Genomic DNA, 20906 nt, shown 5'->3' on the forward strand with positions numbered 1-20906 from the left:
GTGTGGGGTGTGTGTGTGTGTGTGGTGTGCGGGTGTGTGTGTGGGTGTGTGTGGGTGTGTGGTGTGTGTGTGTGTGGTGTGTGTGTGGTGTGTGTGTGTGGTGTGTGGTGTGTGGGGTGTGTGGGGTGTGTGGTGTGTGTGGTGTGTGTGGTGTGTGTGGTGTGTGTGTGTGTGGTGTGTGTGTGTGTGGTGTGTGTGTGTGTGTGTGTGTGGTGTGTGTGTTGGTGTGCGGGTGTGGGTGGTGGTTATGTGTGTGGGTAGGTGGTGGTTGTGTGTGGGTGTGTGGGATGTGTATGGTGTGGGTGGTGTGTGGGTGGTGTGTGTGGGGGGGTGGTGTGGATGTGGTGTGTGTGTGTGGGGGGGTGGTGTGTGTGTGGGGGTGGTGGTGTGTGTGTGTGTGTGTGGTGTGTGTGTGTGGTGTGGGTGTGTGGTGTGTGGTGTGTGTGTGGTGTGTGTGTGGTGTGTGGTGTGTGTGTGTGGTGTGTGGTGTGTGTGTGTGGTGTGTGTGTGTGTGGTGTGTAGTAAAGAAAATGACAAACACGAACATTGTTTATAAAAACATAGAAAACACAGAATTCTACATAGTTTTGTACATTGATTTCAATGGCATGATTTTTAAGCTTAATGTGTGGGCCACATCAATGATATTTTCAAAATTTGCTGGACAGCAGGACGCCGTTTGGATACTCTTACATTAAAGCAAACAGTGTGCAGATCAAAAGGCAAATCTAGATTTACTCTGCTTTTTTCTGTTTGTGGGTAGGCTCTTGGAGGGAATGTACCGCAAGCTGAACAACCTCCTGGAGCGGTTGCACCAGTCCTACTTCTTCTACCTTTTATCATCGCTGACCCAATTTGTTTCTATCAGTTACTACATGCCGGCAATCGGCCTGATCGGCCTCATCCTGCTGCTGCGCGTATCCTTTCCAAACCAAAAATGTCCCAAATTTCTCATTCGTTTGCTGTTTCAATCCTTGACTTAACTGCAGGCTTTGGATCTGTGGGTACAACTCTCAGCACCTCCAGTGACAAAAGATGGTGCCGCTATGGTGGAGCAGGTTAATATTCGTCAGCCAAGCTTGGCCGCCGACTGCCTTCGGCCGTGTTAACCTGTATTCTTGCTCTCAACGCAGTCCAGTCCTGGCGTTCTCTCCGTGCTGACACCTCTGGTGATAAGCCACTTGACCGGCGTTGCCCTCTATACGCTGCCCGTTCGCTTCCAGGAGATGGCCGTGGAGCACTTCCCGGTTTCTGAGACGGAGGCGGTCGTCCTGACGGCCATCGCCATTTACACGGCCGGCCTTGCACTGCCTCATAATACTCAAAGGTTAACATCACACCATGTTTCATTCAGGATCCCCTAGGACATAAATATTGGTTAGTTAGAACTAACAGCAAGTGTGATGATTACTAACTTCATTACATCAAAAAATATTTCAGAACTATTGAAGCTAGTTCAATGAAATTGAACAGCTGAGTGTAGTTTAGTTTTGACAAGTTTTTGTCATTCAAATTTGACAAATTCCAAGATTTGTTAATTTTGTGACCGATTTCACTAGTTCACTGTGCAAAGACGAATCAGTACGGATTACTTGTCAACACACAACTTTTCCTTTAAATTTTGAATTTTCTTTGGTAGTTTGTAAAAAAAATTGAATTTGGATCCTTGGAATTGTTTTGTTGCCCAAGAAGATTTGCCAAAAAATTATAGGACAGCTAATACATATGAATGATGACTATAATAAAACAGCATTTTTACCAACCTCCTGTGACAGGCTTGTTTCTGGCGAGGGGACAGAGGAGGGCTGGAGAGTCCTGAAGCTGATAGCGTTGTTGTACTTGGCCGTGTTGCTGGGCTGCACCGCGCTCATCAACTTCTCGCTGGGCTTCCTCCTCGCGCTCACTCTCGTGCCAATGGCCGCTGTCGTCACGCCACACATCTCCAAGTACAAATGAACTCAAGCCTCGCCGATTTCTTCGAAACTATTTACCGACCATGTTCTCTTTCCCACAGGATCCCCACCGCCATCTTGATGGTGTTCCTCAGCCCAGCCTGCACGCTGCTCTTCTCGGTCTTTGTTTTCAGCGAGCTTCAGGAGACGCCGCTGGGATTTCAGGAGGGCTGGCTACTCTTCCTGTCGGTCATCTCGCAGGGTATCCTGGACCACGAGCTGTATGGCTCGCTGGTTTTCCCGCTGGTGGCGTTGATGGTGTATCCTTGCTGGCTGCTTTTCTGGAATATCCTATTCTGGAAGTAGATGGCGTCGGTTCCTCGACAAAGGAGATCTCAGGTTCTTCTCCCACCAGGGAATGACAGTACTGTATATTTTGTTACATTTTATTCTTTTGGGGTTGGGCATAATCATGAAAAGTTCAATTTTTTGAAACAATGGAGGCAAAATTGTAAACACTACTTTGATGTCTCAGCTAAACCTGAAGAACTCTTAAGTAAATTATTTTGTGGTTAGCGTCAACCTCACAGTTCTGAACTTGAGGGTTCTGACCTTCCTGTGTGAAGTTCGCCTGTTAACAGGTCCCTGTGCTTGTGTGGGTTTTCTCTAGGTACTCTAGTTTCCACCCACATCCCAAAAATGGTACAGGCTAGGCTGGTTGAACACTGAAATGAAATAAACAAGCACTATGGAAAATGAATGTATAAATTATTTCCAATTTAGTTTGGAAATGTATTGAAATGCCCATCCCAAAGTTATTGTAGTGATTTCTAACTTAGTTTCTTTGTACGAAAATTGGAAAGTGCATTTTTTTGTTTTGATACATTGTAAATTTTACTTTTGAATGACTTTGCATCTGCACATTTGTTTTGTTAAGAGCAGGGTGGCCAAGTCTGGTCCTCGAGAGCCCCTATCCAGTCCGTTTGCCATATCTCCCTCCTCTACCACACCTGAATTAAATGATCAGATATGGAAAATAGACTGGATAGGGGCTCTCAAGGACCGGACTTGGCTACCCCTGGTTTAGAGGCTTTTAAACTGAAAGTACTGTTGACTTGATTCATTTTACATTTAGTCCCTTTAGTTTTCTTCTCATCAAGACAACCACAGAGTTGCATTGTCCATCTGTTTAATACAGTAATTAATATGTACTCAAAACAAAATTCTATCGCTGTCACAAGGGAATCTAATAGAATCAAGTCAGCTACTAAAATGTACATCAATTATTAACAACATCCATGAAAATAGATTTTGTGAAGAGTAAAAGCACTTGTAACCACCCTGTAAACATCCCTTCTCATCTATACGCCAACTTCACAGTTTTGCCGTGCCCCACACTTTCTGTCGCAACCCCCCTTTTCCTTCCCAAATGAAACTGAAATGAGAAAAACAGTGTGTGTGGCTAAATTTAAAGCATCTTACCCGTGAAGAATGGCTGAACTCTGTTTTCCGGTTCCATGCTACAGTGCGTCAAACGTCTCGGACGGCCAATTACTGGCCGCCGTGACTCTCAGTGCACTCGACAAGCATCGTGGCGGGCGTGTGGACAACATTTACGGCAACACCGGCATATAGCATTGTATGCATGTCTGAGACGGCGGCGACGGGCAGTCAGCTGCTGCCCGAGGCCGGGTCGCCACGTGCCGTCTGTTGGACGGCGTCGGGCTTGGCTGTGGTGCAGATCTCGCAGCCAGGACGAGAAGGCTTGTTGATGAAAGTGCACGAGGGACAAGCCCATTCCGTCTACAGGAAATAGGAGGACATCACCACAGTTAGTAAGTCATTGACCATGTCATTTTTACAAAAACAATGATTAAAATTGTCAGTAATTTAAAAAAAAATTGCCAAATTGTTCAGTTTTTTTTTGTGTTTCCTTCATTTGGAGAGGGGTTAGTTTAGGGGAAGTATAATGAAGAATTTTGTTGTGCGTTTTTAAACAATTGCTATGCTTAATGGTTGTATGAAAGTGGTCAATTACAAACTACATTGCTATACAAAGAAAAAAACATGCATCACCAGTTTCATACCTATCAACCTCGTTCATTTACTCCCCTTATTAAAAGACGAAATGGCTAAAATGAGATCGGTTTTACAAAAAAAACATACTTAGAAAAAATCCCGTACAAAAGTTGTTATTCGGCGTACACAATTTGAAATGATAAAAAAACAAAATACAGGAAAACGTATAGTTGACAGGTGTGCCGTTTCTTTTTACCACTCACGACTGCCAAGCTTTTTATTAACATAGTTAAAAGATGAACAATGTACTGAATTATAATTATGAATAACTACTAATTGGTTTCCTGATATATGACCAAATAACTGGCCTAAAAACCATAAAAGGGTTTACCTGTGTTCTAGTAGGTTTGTTGCTCAGTTGCAGATTCTCCATGTCAAGGACAACATTCAGGTCAGATGGTTTATCACCACTGCCTGTGAAAAAAAAATGACATACATGATATAACTTATTTTTTTAAGCTACGGGGAATGAAATGTTAACATTAAAGCTAAGGAAAGTAGAGTCAAATGATGACATCACCATATACAAAACCATAGAAAACATGCACAAGCCGTACATACCCTGACCAGTGTGGGGTAACCGCGGGGGCAACGTGCTGTAGCCCCGGCGATCTTGCGACGCCGGCCCGTTGTTGGCCGGAAGCGACGGGGCGGCCAGGGCGCCCTCCAGGTCCTGCTGGAAAAGCTGTCGCGTGATGCGGGCCTGGCGAGCCGAGATCAGGTAGAGGTACGCCGTGTCGCCGTCGTGCTGCACGCCGTAGGAGGCCAGCGAGCGGGGGTCCGTGCACAAACACTGACCCATCACCCAGCGCTGCACTCGAGGGTGGAAGCCGTACTCCACAAAGACCTGGGGGAGGTGCCCATGATGCTCAGTGACGGTCATATCCGCACTTTTCACTTCTTCTAGCTGTGGACATTTTTAACCTGTTGTTTGAGTGCAGCCACTGTCATGCAGGGGAAGACTTTGACTGTGAAGCAGCAGGAAGAAGAGACGTCCTCCACCACTACGGACAGACTTGTAAAACAAGTTAACATCCATGTCATTGACAACACCTCAAAATTCAATTTTCCTCAACGTATGTACATTATAGTAGGGCTAAACGATGTTGGAAAATACTAATGTTGCGACTTTCCTTCAAGTCTAATTCATCTTAATAATATTTAATTTTTTTCAACGTCTGATTGATTGATTCATCAGTTTCACCAAACAACTGATTTCATTCTTCTTGAGCATAGCGCTCCCTATTTTTACAACCCTATATTTTCCTATAAACTTGCCAAGGCTATTTGGAGAGTGCTGGCTTTTGTAAAAGAAGGTAGATTATGGCCTTCTGGCGGACAAAGGCAGGTTTTTGGGTCTCCTTTTATACATAACGGCTGCGAATGGGACTTTTTAACCAGCAGAGGGCAGTGTTTCACCGGATTCGTGTTAAGACCTACCGTATGCATGCATGTACATCTATGTGTGTGTATGTATGTATGAATATATATATATATATATATATATATATATATATATATATATATATATATATATATATATATATATATATATATATATATATATATATATATATATATATATATATATATATATATATATATATATATATATATATATATATATATATGTACACGTATGTGTATATGTATATATACATATATATTTCAGGAACACACTTTATTTATATATTTATTCATGTATTTATTTATTAACTTACTTATTACCTATCTATTTATGTCTAAAACGCCTTTCCTATTTCTGCATCCTCACCCTCTTGCTACTGTGACAATGAAATTTCCCGAATACGGGATGAATAAAGTTATCCAATCCAATAACGCCGTTTCAGTTTTTTGGGTACAAGATTTTGCGCGTCGAATAAATACGGTATATGATATGTACTTTCAATAGCTTCCACTGCCTGAGAATAGTTAAAGTCAGTGTAATCCACTGGTAAAATTCCTTGAAAAAGTTCAATGTTGCTGGATCCCAGTACTCAATGTATATGTACCTGATCACCCCGTTGTCATAGTTCTTCTCTGCCGGCTGGATTTTCAATGCCGCTTTCTGCCGGGCCAGTGCGGATGCGTGCTGTGCAGCGGCTTCAGTGTCTCCGGCCTCCACCGCCTTGACCAACTCCAGGCAAAGCTCCTCTGAAGCGAAAAAATAACAATAACAATGTTAGATTATATAGTCAAACAGTAAGTAAGGCTGGCAGAAAAGTACTGACACCCACCGGCGCGTGGGAGCGACGCCTCAGTAACGGCGGCGGCTTGCGTCTGCTTGTCACGCGCCTCATAGGCGGCCACGTTCGCCACTGTCCGAGCCGCAACACAATTGAGCGCCAGTACGTGATGGTGAACGCGTTTACGCCAAATGGACGGTACACTGACCCCGCTGTGCCTCTCGCAGTGAAGACATGACCACGGTGGCCCATTCCTCGGCCTCGCGGTCGCAGCGGAAAGAGAAGCGGATGAAGTCGTGCGGCGGTGTCGTCAGACGCATCTCATGGCAGCGCGCCGATCTCACCTCGTAGTGCACCGAGCGCAAGTCGAACTCCACCAACTGAATGGAAAAACAAACCTACCGTTAATTGCAATTCCCTGAACAGCGGACGGTAGTTTTACTAGAGAAGACGTCATTGTCGGTGAGACAACTCCCTCCTTACACTATGTAAAGAATAAAACCTGCAGAAATTCTGATAGGCGTCTTTATTTTGATACATTTCCTGTTCATTATGAAATAAATAAAATATTTGACGATAATTATCGTTAGCGTTTTATCGCCCAGCTCTCATTGGAACCAAGAACTGTGTGGAGAACAGTTTGTGCTAAGAGTGATACAAGGTAAAAATGATTTAACCAAATCATTTTGCAAAACAAAAGCAAATATTCTATGTTAAATACTTACAAAGATAATCATCCACTTTCACAGAGAACAACAAATTATATATGGATTTTTTCCTACAGGTAGCTAGTCTGTTAATTAACTTGATTTAGCACTTAGGCCTTGGGTACACGGTCGATTGGTCGCCGGTCTTTTGGTCGCCGATCTTTTGGTCGCCGGTCTTTTGCTCGCCCAGAAGGTTATTGATAATTACCATTTAAATCGTTGCTCAAATTCCCTAAATACAAACTGCGAATTACTATTTAGTCATACTTAATGCCCTATTAATTATTAGGCTAAAGAAAAGCTCCAAATTTAAAAGAATTTTATTGTTTTTTCTTGGAGAACTTGTTAAGACCCTGACTGACGTAGCTTCTTAAAGAGACAACGCATGTACATACAAACTCTTATACACTCACACGTCGGCTCAGTGAAACTGCTCATGGCCATTGTTGGCTTTTATTGATGCGTAGACTGTGTTGTTTTACCTTGTTTTTGTCGCCGGTCTTTTGATCGCCCATTGTCGCGGTCGGGGCGACCAAAAGACCGGCGACCGATCGACCGCACACGTAGGCCTTGAGAATACTGGCAGACTAGAGTTGAAATATATCCTACCTTCCTTGACAGCTAGGGCTTAACAGAGAAGGAATTATGAGTCCCAACATAAGTATAGGTAGGACAAACAAACATCTATGTCAGGGGTGGGCAAACTAATACACAAAGGGCCATAGTGGGTGCAGGTTTTCATTCCAACCCATAAAGAGGACACCCTTTCACCAATATGGTGTCCTACAAGTGCAATCAGTGGATTGCATTCAGGTGCTTCTTGTTTTCTGCACAGATCTCATTGGTCAATGTCTGTGCTGGATGGGTTGGAACAAAAACCTGCGCCCACAAGGGCCCTCGAGCACGGTTTGCCCACCCCTAATCTATGCAAACACATAATAATAATTATAATAACAATAATACAAACAAAATACATGATTAGTGTGAGTAATGTCAAAAAGATTATAGGATGATGATATATTTTGAGTACGTGACCAAATAAATGCTTTTCACTCGATTGTTGTCAAGCGGATGATGACTTTGAAATGCCACGATGTATGAAATGTCGGTCGGTATATACTACTAATCTTACCATGCTGCGGTTCCCGCTGGTGTCCCGCAGGGCGAGCCTAAACTCTCCGGCCCGGCTCGGGTCCATGCTGAGCTGGAGCCGCAGAGACTCGCTGTCGGCTCCCGGCAGGCACAAGGGTCGGATCCCAGAGTGGGACACTGACACGCGGACGGACATTAAGACGGTGTTGCAGCAAGCCGACGAAGAAGCGAGCCCGGCGTCGCAGGCTCCGAGCTGGGAGGACCCCAGCAGCGAAACCTGCGGAGCCCAACCGCCAGAGCTTAGTGCCATGTCGCCGCGGGGACGGGGAGAGCCTTGCGGACTACTTAGAAGGTCCGCCGTTGGGAGAAAGAAGCGCGTCTACACGCGTGTCACTCGTAATTTTCGCCTGATTGCCTAATTGTTCCATTTCTACTCGAAGCGATCTACCAGATACGGAAAGGAGAAGGCAAACATAACAGGAAGTGAACGCGTAGTACGGGCGCACGTCGGTGATTTTGCTCCGTCAAGAAACAACGTCTGCATTTACATAGAAATCATATATATAAAGCTAGAAGTCTGATGCGCGCTGTGAGCCAACGGGACCAAAAGTTGTCAGCTGTCGGCCATTTTGCTTCGGGGGCGTCTGCTTTGAAATATTAATAAATTGTTAATTTTCTTATTAAATTTCAAACGCCTTGGCTTTCATCACTTCAGATTTTTTTTAGATATAGTTTTTTTCCCTCACATTAGTAAAACAAATTCAAATCTAAAACCATGTGCTTTGTTTTAATTATTGAAACATAATTCACTACAATGTACATGCAATACAGTGGAGCATTGTTACATTATTAATCTTTGTGTGCAAAAATCAATACATAATAGAAGTATTGTTATTTACAAAGCTTTACGGTTCGTTTTCTACTTAAAAAATCAGTAGTTTAGTGTACTGTAGTTAGTGACATTCCAGCTCACCTCAATAGAATTGTTCCCCTTAGTGTCAGTGTTAAACCTCCAGAAGTGATACAGCTCAATAACTAAATAGTCATATTTTTTGACTTATTGAGGAAATCACATGGCCGGATTGTACAAGCAAATATACAATTTGAAATTAAAAACAAGCATAAAAACAATGTTTAATAACTTGCATTCCTTGGACCGATTGCAACATATTAACCATTCTTACTTTTGAATATGCAGTATCAGTGACACATGCAGACTAGAAGTGGCGAGCCTCAGTTTAAATATGAACCAAGGGGTGACTTTATATCCAATCACGTTAAGACCTTCAATACAAAAACATAATCATCCCTGTTAATGAAGAACATATTCACCTCTGTGCTTAACCATCAATCCACCTGGTGCGTGATGCAATCTTGGTCTCAAAGAGTAACTCCAGGAGACATGCAGGAGAGGAGTTTCCACATGCGAACCATGAAGCCATCCCAGATGCCGGCCTTGATGGAACGAGCGGCCTGCCTCAAGAAGAAGCTCAAACAGGTAAAAACAGACTTCAAAATGTGCTCCTATTTGTTGTTTTCCAACCAATTGTGCCACCCAGGGACTGCAAAAGCCATATAAGGATGTAATAGATGTCTCCTGGGGTGACCCTCAAAGGGCCGGCATGAAACCGCTCACCTTTGTCAGACAGGTAATAAATAGCGGAGGATGATAATACATTTTTTTTTGCAATCGTGTAAAAATACATGCACATGCAGGTGCTGGCTGCTTGTTTTTACCCACAACTCCTGGACAGTGACAACCTGCCCTTGGATGTCAAGAGACGAGCACAGAAGCTGCTCAAGTGTTGTGATGGCGGCAGTGTAGGTAAGTAGGGAGGAATCATCTACTGGTATTTAAGATTACATCGTGTATACTAGTGGTGTGCAATCGCAACTATACCACGTGATATTTTTACACAATGTGATATTTGCCAGTATTACAAAGCAGGGTTTTTTAATCGATTTGATATGGTGTTAAGTGCATATTTAACAAAAACAGTTGCATGTGACATATAGCAATAATAAATTGCTACAAAGCCATGTTTTACATTTTGAGTTTTAATTATTATTATTATTTTTTTGCTGTAACAATTTTGACAGTTGAATGGAAACCATTCTTTGGACAGAACGACTCCTAGGGTGTACATGTTGATCGTTGTTTTTTTTCGACTGTACTGGTTTGTTACTTAACCGTGAACTAATGTTAAAGAGAAGGGTTTTTTTTTCTTTTTTTCTCAGGCGCATATACGAACACTCCTGGGATTTCCGAAATAGTGGAGAACATTGCTGAGTTCTTAACCAGACGAGATGGCATTCCGGCCGATCCTGAATACATTTGGATTCACCCTGGCTCGCAGACGTCACTCACGGTTTTCAACGCATTTAACCCTTTCAGGGATAGTGGTCACCGGAGTATGTGTTGTGGTAGTTAGTAAAAGAGGGAAATTGATATTGTAAATACCTATTGATGGCAAAAAATGTCAAATCCATTTCAACTGGCAGAGGCTGAAAGCAATCATTTGGTCATGGATTGGTCGTTTTTTTTTGCTCTTCTAGAGCAAAATACAGATAATTACAACTTTATTATTGTATTGTTATTATATTTTTATTATTAATTATTAATAATATATATTATTATAACTTTATTATCAATAATATTATTATAACTTTATTATTAACACTTATTAGAATTTGCCTTTATTCTTTTCATATTTTGGGTTTGTCCTTTTTTAATTTGCACAATCCCAAATTACATTCGGATAATACCAATACTACGTATTAAGATGTCAAATGGGGTCCGCAAAATATTCCCCCATGAGCTGTACATTTGAGATGCCTGAAAAAAAAAAAGAAAAACTGTGCACGAAAAAGGTTCATCTTTATTTTGTAATCTATTGGCTTCCATTGACGGTATCACCCGTCTAATTAATATCTATTGGAGCTCAAACCGAATGGTCGAATCTGTGTGCTTCATTCAGATTGAATGTTGTTGAATTATGTAACCCCACCCAGAGCATCCTGACACTGCTAGTGAACAGAGAAGCATCCCCCAAGCGTGGGGTCCTCATGCCAGTCCCGGGACACAGCACAACCCCCTTGTCTGTAGAGGCAATGGGGGGAGTGGTGGTCCCCTACTTCCTGGATGAGGACCGCGGCTGGGAGCTGCGGGCGGACGAGCTGCGTCGCGCGCTGGCCTCTGCCCGGAGTGTGTGCCAGCCCGTCGCTTTGTACGTCATCAACCCGGGAAACCCAACGGGTGAGAATTTCAGAAGCCCAAAACGTTTACCTGTTGATGTTGCCTGACCATGTGTCTTCTCAGGTCACGTTCAGAGCAGGAAGTCCATGGAGGAGGTCATCAGGTTTGTGGCAGAGAATAAACTCTTCCTCCTGGCCGATGAGGTGAGCCACTAGAAAGTTGTCTTTTGGTTAACAGAGATCACAAAAATTGGGCAGTGGACGTTTGGTCGCCCGGACGTATGTAATTTTGAGAGCTGGTTTCAACAGTAAACTCACTGTCATGTTGTCAAACGTCCGGGCGACCAAACGTCCGGGCGACCAAACGTCCGGGCGACCGAACGTCCGGGCGACCGAACGTCCGGGCGACCGAACGTCCGGGCGACCAAACGCCCGGGCGACCAAACGCCCGGGCGACCAAACGTCCAGGCGACCGAACGTCCGAGTACCACATTAGACACCAATATTCCACATTTCTGCAAAAGTTGTAAGTCTTGGAAAATATTAATTAAAAAAAAAACAATCATTGGAAAAAAGTGAAATAAAAATGATAAGGTAGTTGAGGTTAGGTGGTTGCCTGGGATAGGCTCCAGCACCCCCTGCAATGCTTGTGAAGATAAGTAAATCGGAAAATGAACGAATGAAAAATAAAAATGAATACAAATCATTATTTAAATGTAGGTAAAAATGTTAGACTGTTTTAAAGTCAGTTTTTTTTCAATTGAACATAACTTTAAAAAAATATGCATAAAATTGAAGACTTGACAAAACCATAGAGGAAAAAAATGATGTTATGTCTTACCCACAGGTGTATCAGAGCAGCGTTTACGATGCTGAGAGAGAGTTTGTGTCTTACAAGAAGCTTCTGTGGGAGCTGGGACCTCCTCTGGCCCACACACTGGAGCTGGCCTCCTTCCACTCGGCATCCAAAGGCCTCCTGGGAGAGTACGCCCGCGGATCACTTGACACGTAGCGAGTCTCCCGTTCGGCCTGGTCACGGTCCACGTTGTTTTCTTTCCAGGTGTGGTCTTCGAGGTGGATACGTGGAGCTACTCAACATGGACCCTGCCGTCATGCCATACATCCAGCAGACCTTCCATTTGGTCACGTTGTCTCCCGTCTCCGGACAGATTGCCCTGGAGCTCATGGCCAAGCCCCCACAGCCGGGAGATCCATCCTACCCGCTTTATTACCGCGTGAGTCCCATGCCTATTCTCGCCTGATCCAAAAGACTCTTGCTTTTGTAAAGACAGACAACGACAGGAAACGGAGAGCGCAAGGAGCACGCTGCTGGACAACGTGAAGCGTGCGCAGCAGGTTTTGAATAGTCTGCCTGCAGTCAGCTGCCAGCCAATTCAGGGAGGAGCCTTTGCCTTCCCTAAACTGCATCTGACAGAGAAAGCCGTTAGGAGAGCCAAGGTGGTGCCGCCTCATACAACTCATTTTTATGAGATGATTGACTTGGTCTTCAACTCATAAACTCAAACTCTTGTTTCAGGAAGAGGGCATGCAACCTGACATGTTTTACTGCGTCCGACTTCTGGAAGAAACTGGATTATTTGTCAGTCCAGGATGTGAATATGGACAAAAAGAAGACAGCTACCACATCAGGTTAGAATGAAAGTACTATTTTGTCAGGGCCTAACATTTATCAAAAGAAAAAGTCTCCTGACTGGAAAGAATATTCCAGTATGTGATTCAGATGACATTACTACACTAGACTGTTGTTTTTGTTTTTTTTCACGGTACAGGATTTGCATCATGACTCCTGCCGATGTTATGGAGGAACTTCTGAGACGTCTCACTACTTTTCACTTACAATTTATGAAAGCTTTTGAATAAATCCCACTCCAAAGATTTTTCACCTCCATGTCTTTTAACCAATAACGGAATCATGTTCACTTTAGCCTGATCAAATCTGTCAGTTGTATTCTTTTAATTGTAAGAGTGGAAATAAATCAAAAAGGAAGAACTAGACAAACTAGCAAATTAAAAATGGTTTTAAATTGTTTTATTGTCTTATGTCCAATCTATTGTACAGCACTTGGTGGTTATTTTTTAAAGTGGTCTATAAATAAAATTGAGGGTTGAATTCTTATTTAGTTGAACTAATATCATAATAGAAAAAAATATATATGTACACAAATGACCTCAGAAGTCAACTCCTGAATGAGTCTGCATTACATGATGGAATTTCATTAATAAATCATGATATCACAGCAGGGCCTGACCACAAAAGGTAATTGGGAGGTGTGGAAAAAAAAAGAAGATAAAATAAAAAACAGACAAACAAACAAAAACATGATCAGTCTAACTCACTCTCATTTTGAGTCCATGGGTTGGCATCCGTTTGGTTGAGTAGATCCACCAGCAGCGAGAGGAGCTTGCTGTCCTGGAGAGAGTGCCCGTCCGCTGGCCGCCTGAGGTTGCGGCGCAGCATCGCCTGTATGGACGTGCGCAGATCCCACAGCAGTTCCCACGTGGCAGCTGATAGGTGGCAACGGGCCAGCGAGCGCTCGGCGAGTGTTACTTCCACTCCGTTGCCACTTGCTGGGGAAAAAAAAAAAGTATTTCCAACAGGCAGATAAATGATATGAAATAAGACATTGGATTTAAGTCCATGAAAAGCTTTTCCCCTTAAAGTTATATTTCTCTAAATAAAAACTAATAATTTTCAAGTTGTTTTTTTGGGCAAAAATTTAAATTTAAGAAATAATCGAAAATTTCTCAATTTCTTTTGTTGCTATTAGTTTTTTTTTCACCAAAAATGACAAAATGTATTTTTTATTCATTTTAATGGCTTAATAAATAATTTTCTTCTGCATATATATATATTTCATACCAAATTTCATAATTTAGTTTTGGGGTAGTATGAAAAATTGTGGAACTAATTATGTTAATTCAGTGTAAATTATACTTCTACTTACAAAAGAATTCAACTTACAAAACCACAGCTGGAAGCATTTAATTTTGTAAGTAGAGGAACCACTATATGTTGCAAAAAAAATGGAAAAATGTTATTTTTATGCAGAATGGAGTCAAATACTAGTCTTTTTTCAGCAACAAAGCAAAGCATAATTCAGTGTTCCCCCGCAAATTCCCCTTAAGTTAAAAAATAAATAACGGCCAAAACAGTGTTCAAGTTTTTAGAATAAGCATCACTCACTGGTCTCAGTAACGTCGCAGTCTGTGAGCAACAGCAAGGCGAGCGGATGGACTGCGGACGAGTCGCGGATAAAAACGCTACCGTTGGACTTCACAGCACCAAAGAAGGTGAGCCATCGAAAAGGAAGATCTTCCTTTCCTCTAATAAAAAAATAAAAATAAAAAACATTGGACAAACGATGACAAATTGCCGACCATCCTCTATGAAGTGAAGAGCATCACCTGTTGACGGAGGAGCGGTGAAGCAAAACATTGCCACCAAGTGTGCGAAATGAAAGCCTGTTAGGACGAAACCGTCCCTCCTTGGTCACGATGCCTTTCTTTACCTGTATGGGAAAGATAATTTAGGCGTAATGGTTAGAAATAAACCTGCTAAAAAAAAAATCAAAAATATACTTCATCATATGGGCATCCATCTATGGATAAAGCTTTATTATGCTTTCAAAAACAAAATAGTAAATATTATATTTCATCCTGTTACTAGTTTTCTTTCATATAGGTTTTGGACCTTGTTTGGCTGAAAAAAAAATAAGTGACTTAAAAATTATGAAAAAGGGATTAATTAAAAAAAATGCGACAAAGAAAACAAAACAAAAACAATTTAGCCATTATATAAATTATTTCTTGGGGTTTGAAAATTGCTCTCCTTTTCTCAATTAAAAAATGCAAATAAGTAGAATTAAAACAAACAAAAAATTCTAAAAAATATGTTTTTTTTTAAATTACCTTAAACCAACACAAAAATCAATTACAAACACAAAAGTCCTACAACCCTCAATAAACAATTGAACTCAATCTTTGAATCACTCTTAAAGATAGTAAAATCTCAACATGGTATACAAACTATACAGGGACAACGGCTCAGCATTGTATCAAAATGTGGTGAAGACACTTTTTGAACTCCAGCGTACCTGTATGAGGTTGGGATAGAATCCGGCAAGCAGCACGGCATTGAGCAGCTGCTCCTGCTCGCTGTAACGGTTGACCAAAGATGAACGAAGCTGGCAGTCGTTGGCACGAAACACCAGCTGCGCCTCGCGCAGGTTCTCGCTGAACTGGGAGATGAGACCTTGAAAAAGTGAGGGAATTAAACAGTCAGGTGGAACTTTGGGTATGCGTGCGTGCGTGCTCCTGTGCAACTGACCGTTGATGAAACGCAATCTGGCCCTGGACAAACTGTGCTCCTCCAAGTAGCGGTCTCGGTCCTCGCGGTCCCCTTCGTGCTGAAGCCTCCTCCAACCCAGCAGGGCACGACTGAACACCAGGTAGTCGCTGTAGCCAGAGCCGGCTAAAGTCGCTTTGGCCTTACAACCAAGCAGAAGAATGAGCGCGGAGTCGACGTGACGTTTAAATTGTTTTCGATCCCACCTTGCTGACCAACGCTCGGTCCTGCAAACTGTTGTGGAAAGGGTCTCGGGTGAGGCAGGCGGCGATCGACAACATGGGCAACGCGCATCGGAACACGGCGCCCAGCACCAGGACTTTGCCCAGACGAGGGTCACATGACATCAAGGCCACGCGTTCGCCCAAGGGTGTCAGGGTTTCTAATTGGTCCAGAACACCTGTGAGCCAAACAAGGGGAAATCATTCAGACAGAAGAGAACTTTCCTATGACTTTTTTCCACTTATATTTTCAGCACAAAAAATATATATAATCGTTAATTAACGTTAGCTATATTACCACAATAACAAAATTATGACTTTAAAAAATGTTTTTTATTAAAGTGTGTTGGACTAAGACTTTTTTTAGCAATCATTTCTTTTTCTAATATCGGCACTGTTCTTCTAAAAATTTAATTGATGCAGTATTTTTCCCTTTTATACTTATTAATTCACTCCTTAAATATATTTTTTCATGTTCTTCTCTAATTGTGACCTTGAATATTAATATGCCTTGCTGTAACCGACTCTTCTACCTTGAAATTTTTCATCTGTAGTTCTGGAATAGGCTAAGATGGCAGAATAAAAATATTTATATTTCCATTACTTTCCATTAAAGAAAAAAACCAGTGTTAGACAGTGTAGAAGGCTCACCAATGTCTTGCAAATTTCGGACGGCGTCTGACACAGCTTCCTGTTCTGGGCTATCCAACACTTGGGACAAAAAGTCGACAGCCTCCAATGAAACAGGAAGAAAAAAAATGGAATGAACACATTAAGCATTGAAACAACAAGGCTTTGAGGATCTACCTTTAATTTCGGACTGTGGATTTTGGCTTGAACCACCAGGCTTTCCAGTGGTGTGCGCAGGATCTCGGGGATGGGGAAGGGAGTCATAGCATCCAGTTGCTTGCGTGGGAAGAGATGATAGGCTTGACCTGGCTGACAGCGCCCTGCTCTGCCTTTTCTCTGCGTCACGTTGGAACGGGAGATCCACACGGTGTCCAAACAAGACACCTGACGCACATTGATGAGACTTTAATAAGCCGCAGCGGTAATCATTCCCTCGGTTCAAATGATGTGGTCTGGGACCTACTTTAGTACTTGGGTCGTAACTATGCTCCTTGTGCGTTCCTGCGTCCACCACGTGAACCACATCGTCGATCGTGATGGAGGTCTCTGCGATGTTGGTTGCCAAGACAATTTTCCTCTGCCCCTCCGGAGGCCGCTGGAAGACCGCCTGTTGGTCTGCCACTGACAAACTAGAGTGCACTGGCACAACAAGCACAGGTTGCCTTTTCATGTATTTTATTTGATTTCTATTTTTATTTTTAAAAAGTGGATGTTTGTCTTACATGCCAAGATCATATGTGATCCAGAAGAAAAGTGTGGTCTCCTCTGGAGCGATTCTTGAACTGTTTTAATGTCCTGCCATCCGGGAAGGAAACACAATAAAGCCCCTGTGGAAGAAATTAATCTGTTAAGCCAAAAGTTCATTGAATTTGCCATAAAGGATGGGGAAGCGTTTTCTACCTGGATCACCGTTTCTATCAATGTGCTCAATGACATCGGCAACGAGACCCGTATCTGGACTGATGTCATCATTTCCCCTCTGTAGGTGACAGAAGGGGCGGAGTTTAGTAGTAGTAGTTTGCAGAGAATGGTAACAGAATGTCCAATTGAGCATAAACTACCCAACCTCACCTCATCATCTGACTGACAGCTGAGGCTGGAAGAAAGGGGCCGCCCCATTTCTCTCAGCACATCCTCTAAGTATTTATCCTGCACGGGATGCATAAATCCGGGCACCTTGACGATGGGACATCCTCCGAAGTAGTGGGCCAAGCGCTGGTTGTCTCCGGTGGCGCTCATCAACACCACTCGCAAATCGGCGTTTTTGCTCATGCAAGCGCGCACCAGCGCCAGGAGGAGGTCCGTGTTGACGTCACGCTCGTGGACCTCGTCCACTACTACGTGGCTCACGCCCTTCAGGGTCGGGTTAGACTGCAACTTCCTCAGAAGGACGCCCACCGTCAGGAAGAGCAAAGCTCCGGCGCTCTGCTCTGGTGGTCTACTGTCGAGTCGCACCTGCATAGAGAAGGTGAAATTATCATACCTGTTAACTGATATGTTTTCCCCGTATTTTACACATTTTTTGTTCATTCCAAATTGTGTACGCCGTATAACAACTTTTGTACAGGATTTCTTTTTTTCCCAAAGTCCTTTTTTGTAAAACCGATCTCGTTTTACCCATTTCAGATCTAATCTGGATCGTCTCGGTCACTTGTAGCAGACAAAAACGTAATCATCGACAGCTAATATTGCCGTGCCTTAAGCATGACATGCGAACGCGCATTCTCCTTTCACACGTCACCTTTTCACTATATAGATATAGCGCGTCAGCAAGCAATGTACGAAGACAGTCAAACTGTCAGCGTCATACAGCGACATCCACAGAATCTTGAATTTAGTGCATACAAAATGCGCACTGACTGATTGGGCACTACGTCCACATTGGGGAAAATTTTAGACTTTTAAGTGCGCCCAAAGTGAGTAAATACGTGCCGCGTTGCATTTGTTCAGTTTAATATCACTTAAGGGGAATTGCAATCTTTAATATGGGGAGCAATTGGCCGAGATTGATAGGTATGAATGATCAAAATTCATTATTAATCTGTTCTTTCGGAGGGTTAACATATAGGTGGAGTGTGGAGGGGCACAAAAGAAAAACCCTCTCCATTCTCTTTCTGTATAGTAAAATGATTGTGACCTACCTGGTAGCCCACAGACTGCTTGAGAGTGGGACCCATTTCTTGGGCCACGCGATGGGCCACCGACACGGCACTGATCCGCCGAGGCTGCGTCACCAGAATGTTGCACTGGGCGCCCCGCCCCGCCATGACGCCATCCTCCAGCAGGAAGCGAGGAATACGAGTGGTTTTGCCGCACCCTGTCTCGCCGGCGATCACGACCGCCCGGGAACCGCGAACGGCTGACAGGACGCGCTCCCGGTGGCTGTCCACTGGAAGTTCGGTGCCCGAAAGAGGACCGACGCTCTGCCACTTCTCCAGCAGGTCCTGGTTAAGGCGTTGCTCTTCCTGCGGAGACCGCGGCCTGTATAGTTTGCCTGTGATGGCATCCAGCGGGGATTCTTCCTCTTCCACGTCGTCCTGTTTGAATCCATCTTCCTCATCCTCGTAAAGCTTTTGCACTTCTGCTTCAACTGGATACTGTCATCAATACATAAATGTTATTATGTTGTTCCTTTTCTCCCAATATAGACGGCACCCATTTATTGACTTGACTCCAACGGGACGGGATTTGCTGACCTGTGCAAGATATTCCTGCATACGTTCTTCCAGATGCAGTGGAACTTCTACTCGGAAGGGACGCCGCTCACGTTCTACCGTCTCCTTGACTTTGGCGCCATGGTACTTGGCGTGGGTCAGTGGGTTATTATATCTATCTATCAACTGCAGCTCCTACAATGAGCGACGTATTTAATCCTTAGTACGGTTAGGGGACGGAAAGAAAATGCTTTATGACCTCACCTTGAGTTTCATACAGGCAAGAGCCGCTGCTCGCTTTTCCGCCGTGACTTTCTTGCTCGCCGTCGCCGTGAAAGTCATTTCCTGCGGCCAGCGCAGCTTCAACTCACACGTTTTGATCTTTCCTCCTCTAGTCGTGAACCGCATCAAATCCTGTTGTTAGCCGCAAGTTATTGGAGTGCCCAGCTCCAAACACTGAATGATATTCACTTACTTTGTGGTGAGATGACGAGGCAACCTGAAGCACCTGGGTCAGGAGAGCTTTGGGAAGAGGGAAGAGAGCGAGGGCTTCCAAAATGTCAGATGCGTTTTCGGGCGGCGACTCCAATTTGACGTGGGCCCTTTCATTTTGGAAGTCATCGGAAAGAGTAGAACGCGGAAATCCGCTCCTCCTGCCGGATCTTCTCTGAGGGAGCTGATTGTCTGGACCAATCACACCCATTTCCTGCGTGGCGAGGAGAACATAATCCATCGTGCTAGCAAACAAATGCAAGAATCGTTTCCTCCTTGGGATCATATTTTTCCTCTTCATGTATGAGGTCTCTCACATTAAAAAGTCAGCATATGGGTAGCCTGCTTAGGCTTAGTCTCTGGAAATAAATACATTTATATCTACGTATATTACACAAAACATACTTTGAGCTTGTGGCAAGCAGCAGCTGCGGCGCATCGCTCGGCGTCAATTTTCTTAGAAGCAAAACCGTCCTCCTCGATCTTGTAGGGCCATAGTAAGGTCACAGTGGCTTTCTACACAATGAGACATTGATGTAATGACAACCCACAATAAGTCGGAGAAATGACCTGCATGGTTCTGACCTTGATACCCTCCTCCTCAGTGCAATTGTACTGAATAAGGTCAGACAAGTTGTTGACCCCCAGCGAACGAGATATGGTGCTATTCAGAAGACCTTTGGGGTCTGGGAACTCCTCCAGTAGGTTTGAACTTGCATTTCCTGTGCAATAATGATAATAAAACAAAAATCATGTAACACAAGTAGTATTAATGGGTTCGGTTAGTTTCAGTGGTGATCAAAAGAAACCATCCAACAAACATTGATTGATAGGCCACATTTGTTAAGTAGTTTCCATTTTTGTTGTTGTTTTTATTCTTTAATTAAACAGACATTTTGTGGGACTTTATGCGCAGACAAACACATTTCAGTATGTGCAGTGTGTTACATTGATATCATAGGTTTATGATTTGAGACTAATGGGATGTTTTGACGCACGTTGATGCCCTTGACATCTATAGCGGCTAGCTGCACAGCTAGCACAGCCGTGTCACTTACCTCGTTTAGGCAGCAGGAATCGCGACGTGCTGTACGATCGAAGGCTGACAGCTTTCATCCCACACCAGCGCATCCCTTTGTCCCACTGCGATGGTGTTGGGACTCCCTTCTGTAGACATTGGCCAATGTTGCACAACGATTTAAGACGCACGAGTAAAACGCCGGGTAGCGCCATCTTTTAAACTACAATTTGTTCTTTAGTGGTCAGTTGTAGTATAAAAGTAACCCACAGCGACCTCTGTGGTCAAGATCCTTTTAACACCTGTTTGTACTGTCGGGTGGACGGTAACACGCGTCGGCATATAATATTACATATACATATACACGGAATAGA

General features: G+C 43.4%; 3 protein-coding genes and 1 pseudogene across 4 annotated transcripts in view; 2 read left to right on the plus strand and 2 right to left on the minus strand.

Annotated features, from left to right (window-relative positions):
• The window catches only part of gpaa1 (glycosylphosphatidylinositol anchor attachment 1), an 11059-nt gene extending 8354 nt beyond the window's left edge, over positions 1-2705 (plus strand). Inside the window, exons 9-12 of the mRNA XM_077615417.1 lie at positions 764-917; positions 990-1327; positions 1776-1946; positions 2015-2705. Coding sequence (XP_077471543.1) covers positions 764-917; positions 990-1109 — 274 coding nt within the window. The 3' untranslated portion in view covers positions 1110-1327; positions 1776-1946; positions 2015-2705. The remainder of the gene's footprint in view (positions 1-763; positions 918-989; positions 1328-1775; positions 1947-2014) is intronic.
• Positions 2706-3064: 359 nt separating this feature from the next.
• On the minus strand, positions 3065-8502 carry LOC144085900 (ranBP-type and C3HC4-type zinc finger-containing protein 1-like). The gene is made up of 8 exons (XM_077615584.1): positions 7997-8502; positions 6366-6537; positions 6209-6289; positions 5984-6125; positions 4896-4986; positions 4533-4818; positions 4303-4385; positions 3065-3695 (listed from the first exon to the last, which is right to left on the minus strand). Exons 1-8 carry the CDS (start codon positions 8264-8266, stop codon positions 3564-3566), a joined length of 1257 nt encoding a protein of 418 aa, XP_077471710.1. The 5' UTR covers positions 8267-8502; the 3' UTR covers positions 3065-3563.
• On the plus strand, positions 5966-13200 carry LOC144085899 (alanine aminotransferase 1-like; annotated as a pseudogene). The gene is made up of 11 exons (XR_013304281.1): positions 5966-6619; positions 9343-9454; positions 9516-9605; positions 9673-9781; positions 10195-10325; positions 10969-11212; positions 11276-11355; positions 11999-12135; positions 12212-12609; positions 12689-12801; positions 12942-13200. The product of XR_013304281.1 is annotated as an alanine aminotransferase 1-like (transcript).
• Positions 13187-20906, minus strand: dhx30 (DEAH (Asp-Glu-Ala-His) box helicase 30). The gene is made up of 19 exons (XM_077615586.1): positions 20573-20906; positions 20100-20236; positions 19920-20030; positions 19498-19728; positions 19287-19436; positions 19065-19217; positions 18510-18965; positions 17440-17823; positions 17269-17347; positions 17091-17195; positions 16832-17007; positions 16546-16752; positions 16390-16471; positions 15724-15917; positions 15500-15659; positions 15267-15424; positions 14578-14681; positions 14357-14496; positions 13187-13740 (listed from the first exon to the last, which is right to left on the minus strand). The coding sequence occupies exons 1-19, from the start codon at positions 20745-20747 to the stop codon at positions 13496-13498; spliced, it is 3447 nt and encodes a 1148-aa protein (XP_077471712.1). The 5' UTR covers positions 20748-20906; the 3' UTR covers positions 13187-13495.

The sequence above is a fragment of the Stigmatopora argus genome, chromosome 12, assembly GCF_051989625.1.
Source record: "Stigmatopora argus isolate UIUO_Sarg chromosome 12, RoL_Sarg_1.0, whole genome shotgun sequence".
In the NCBI taxonomy this organism is placed as follows: domain Eukaryota; kingdom Metazoa; phylum Chordata; class Actinopteri; order Syngnathiformes; family Syngnathidae; genus Stigmatopora; species Stigmatopora argus.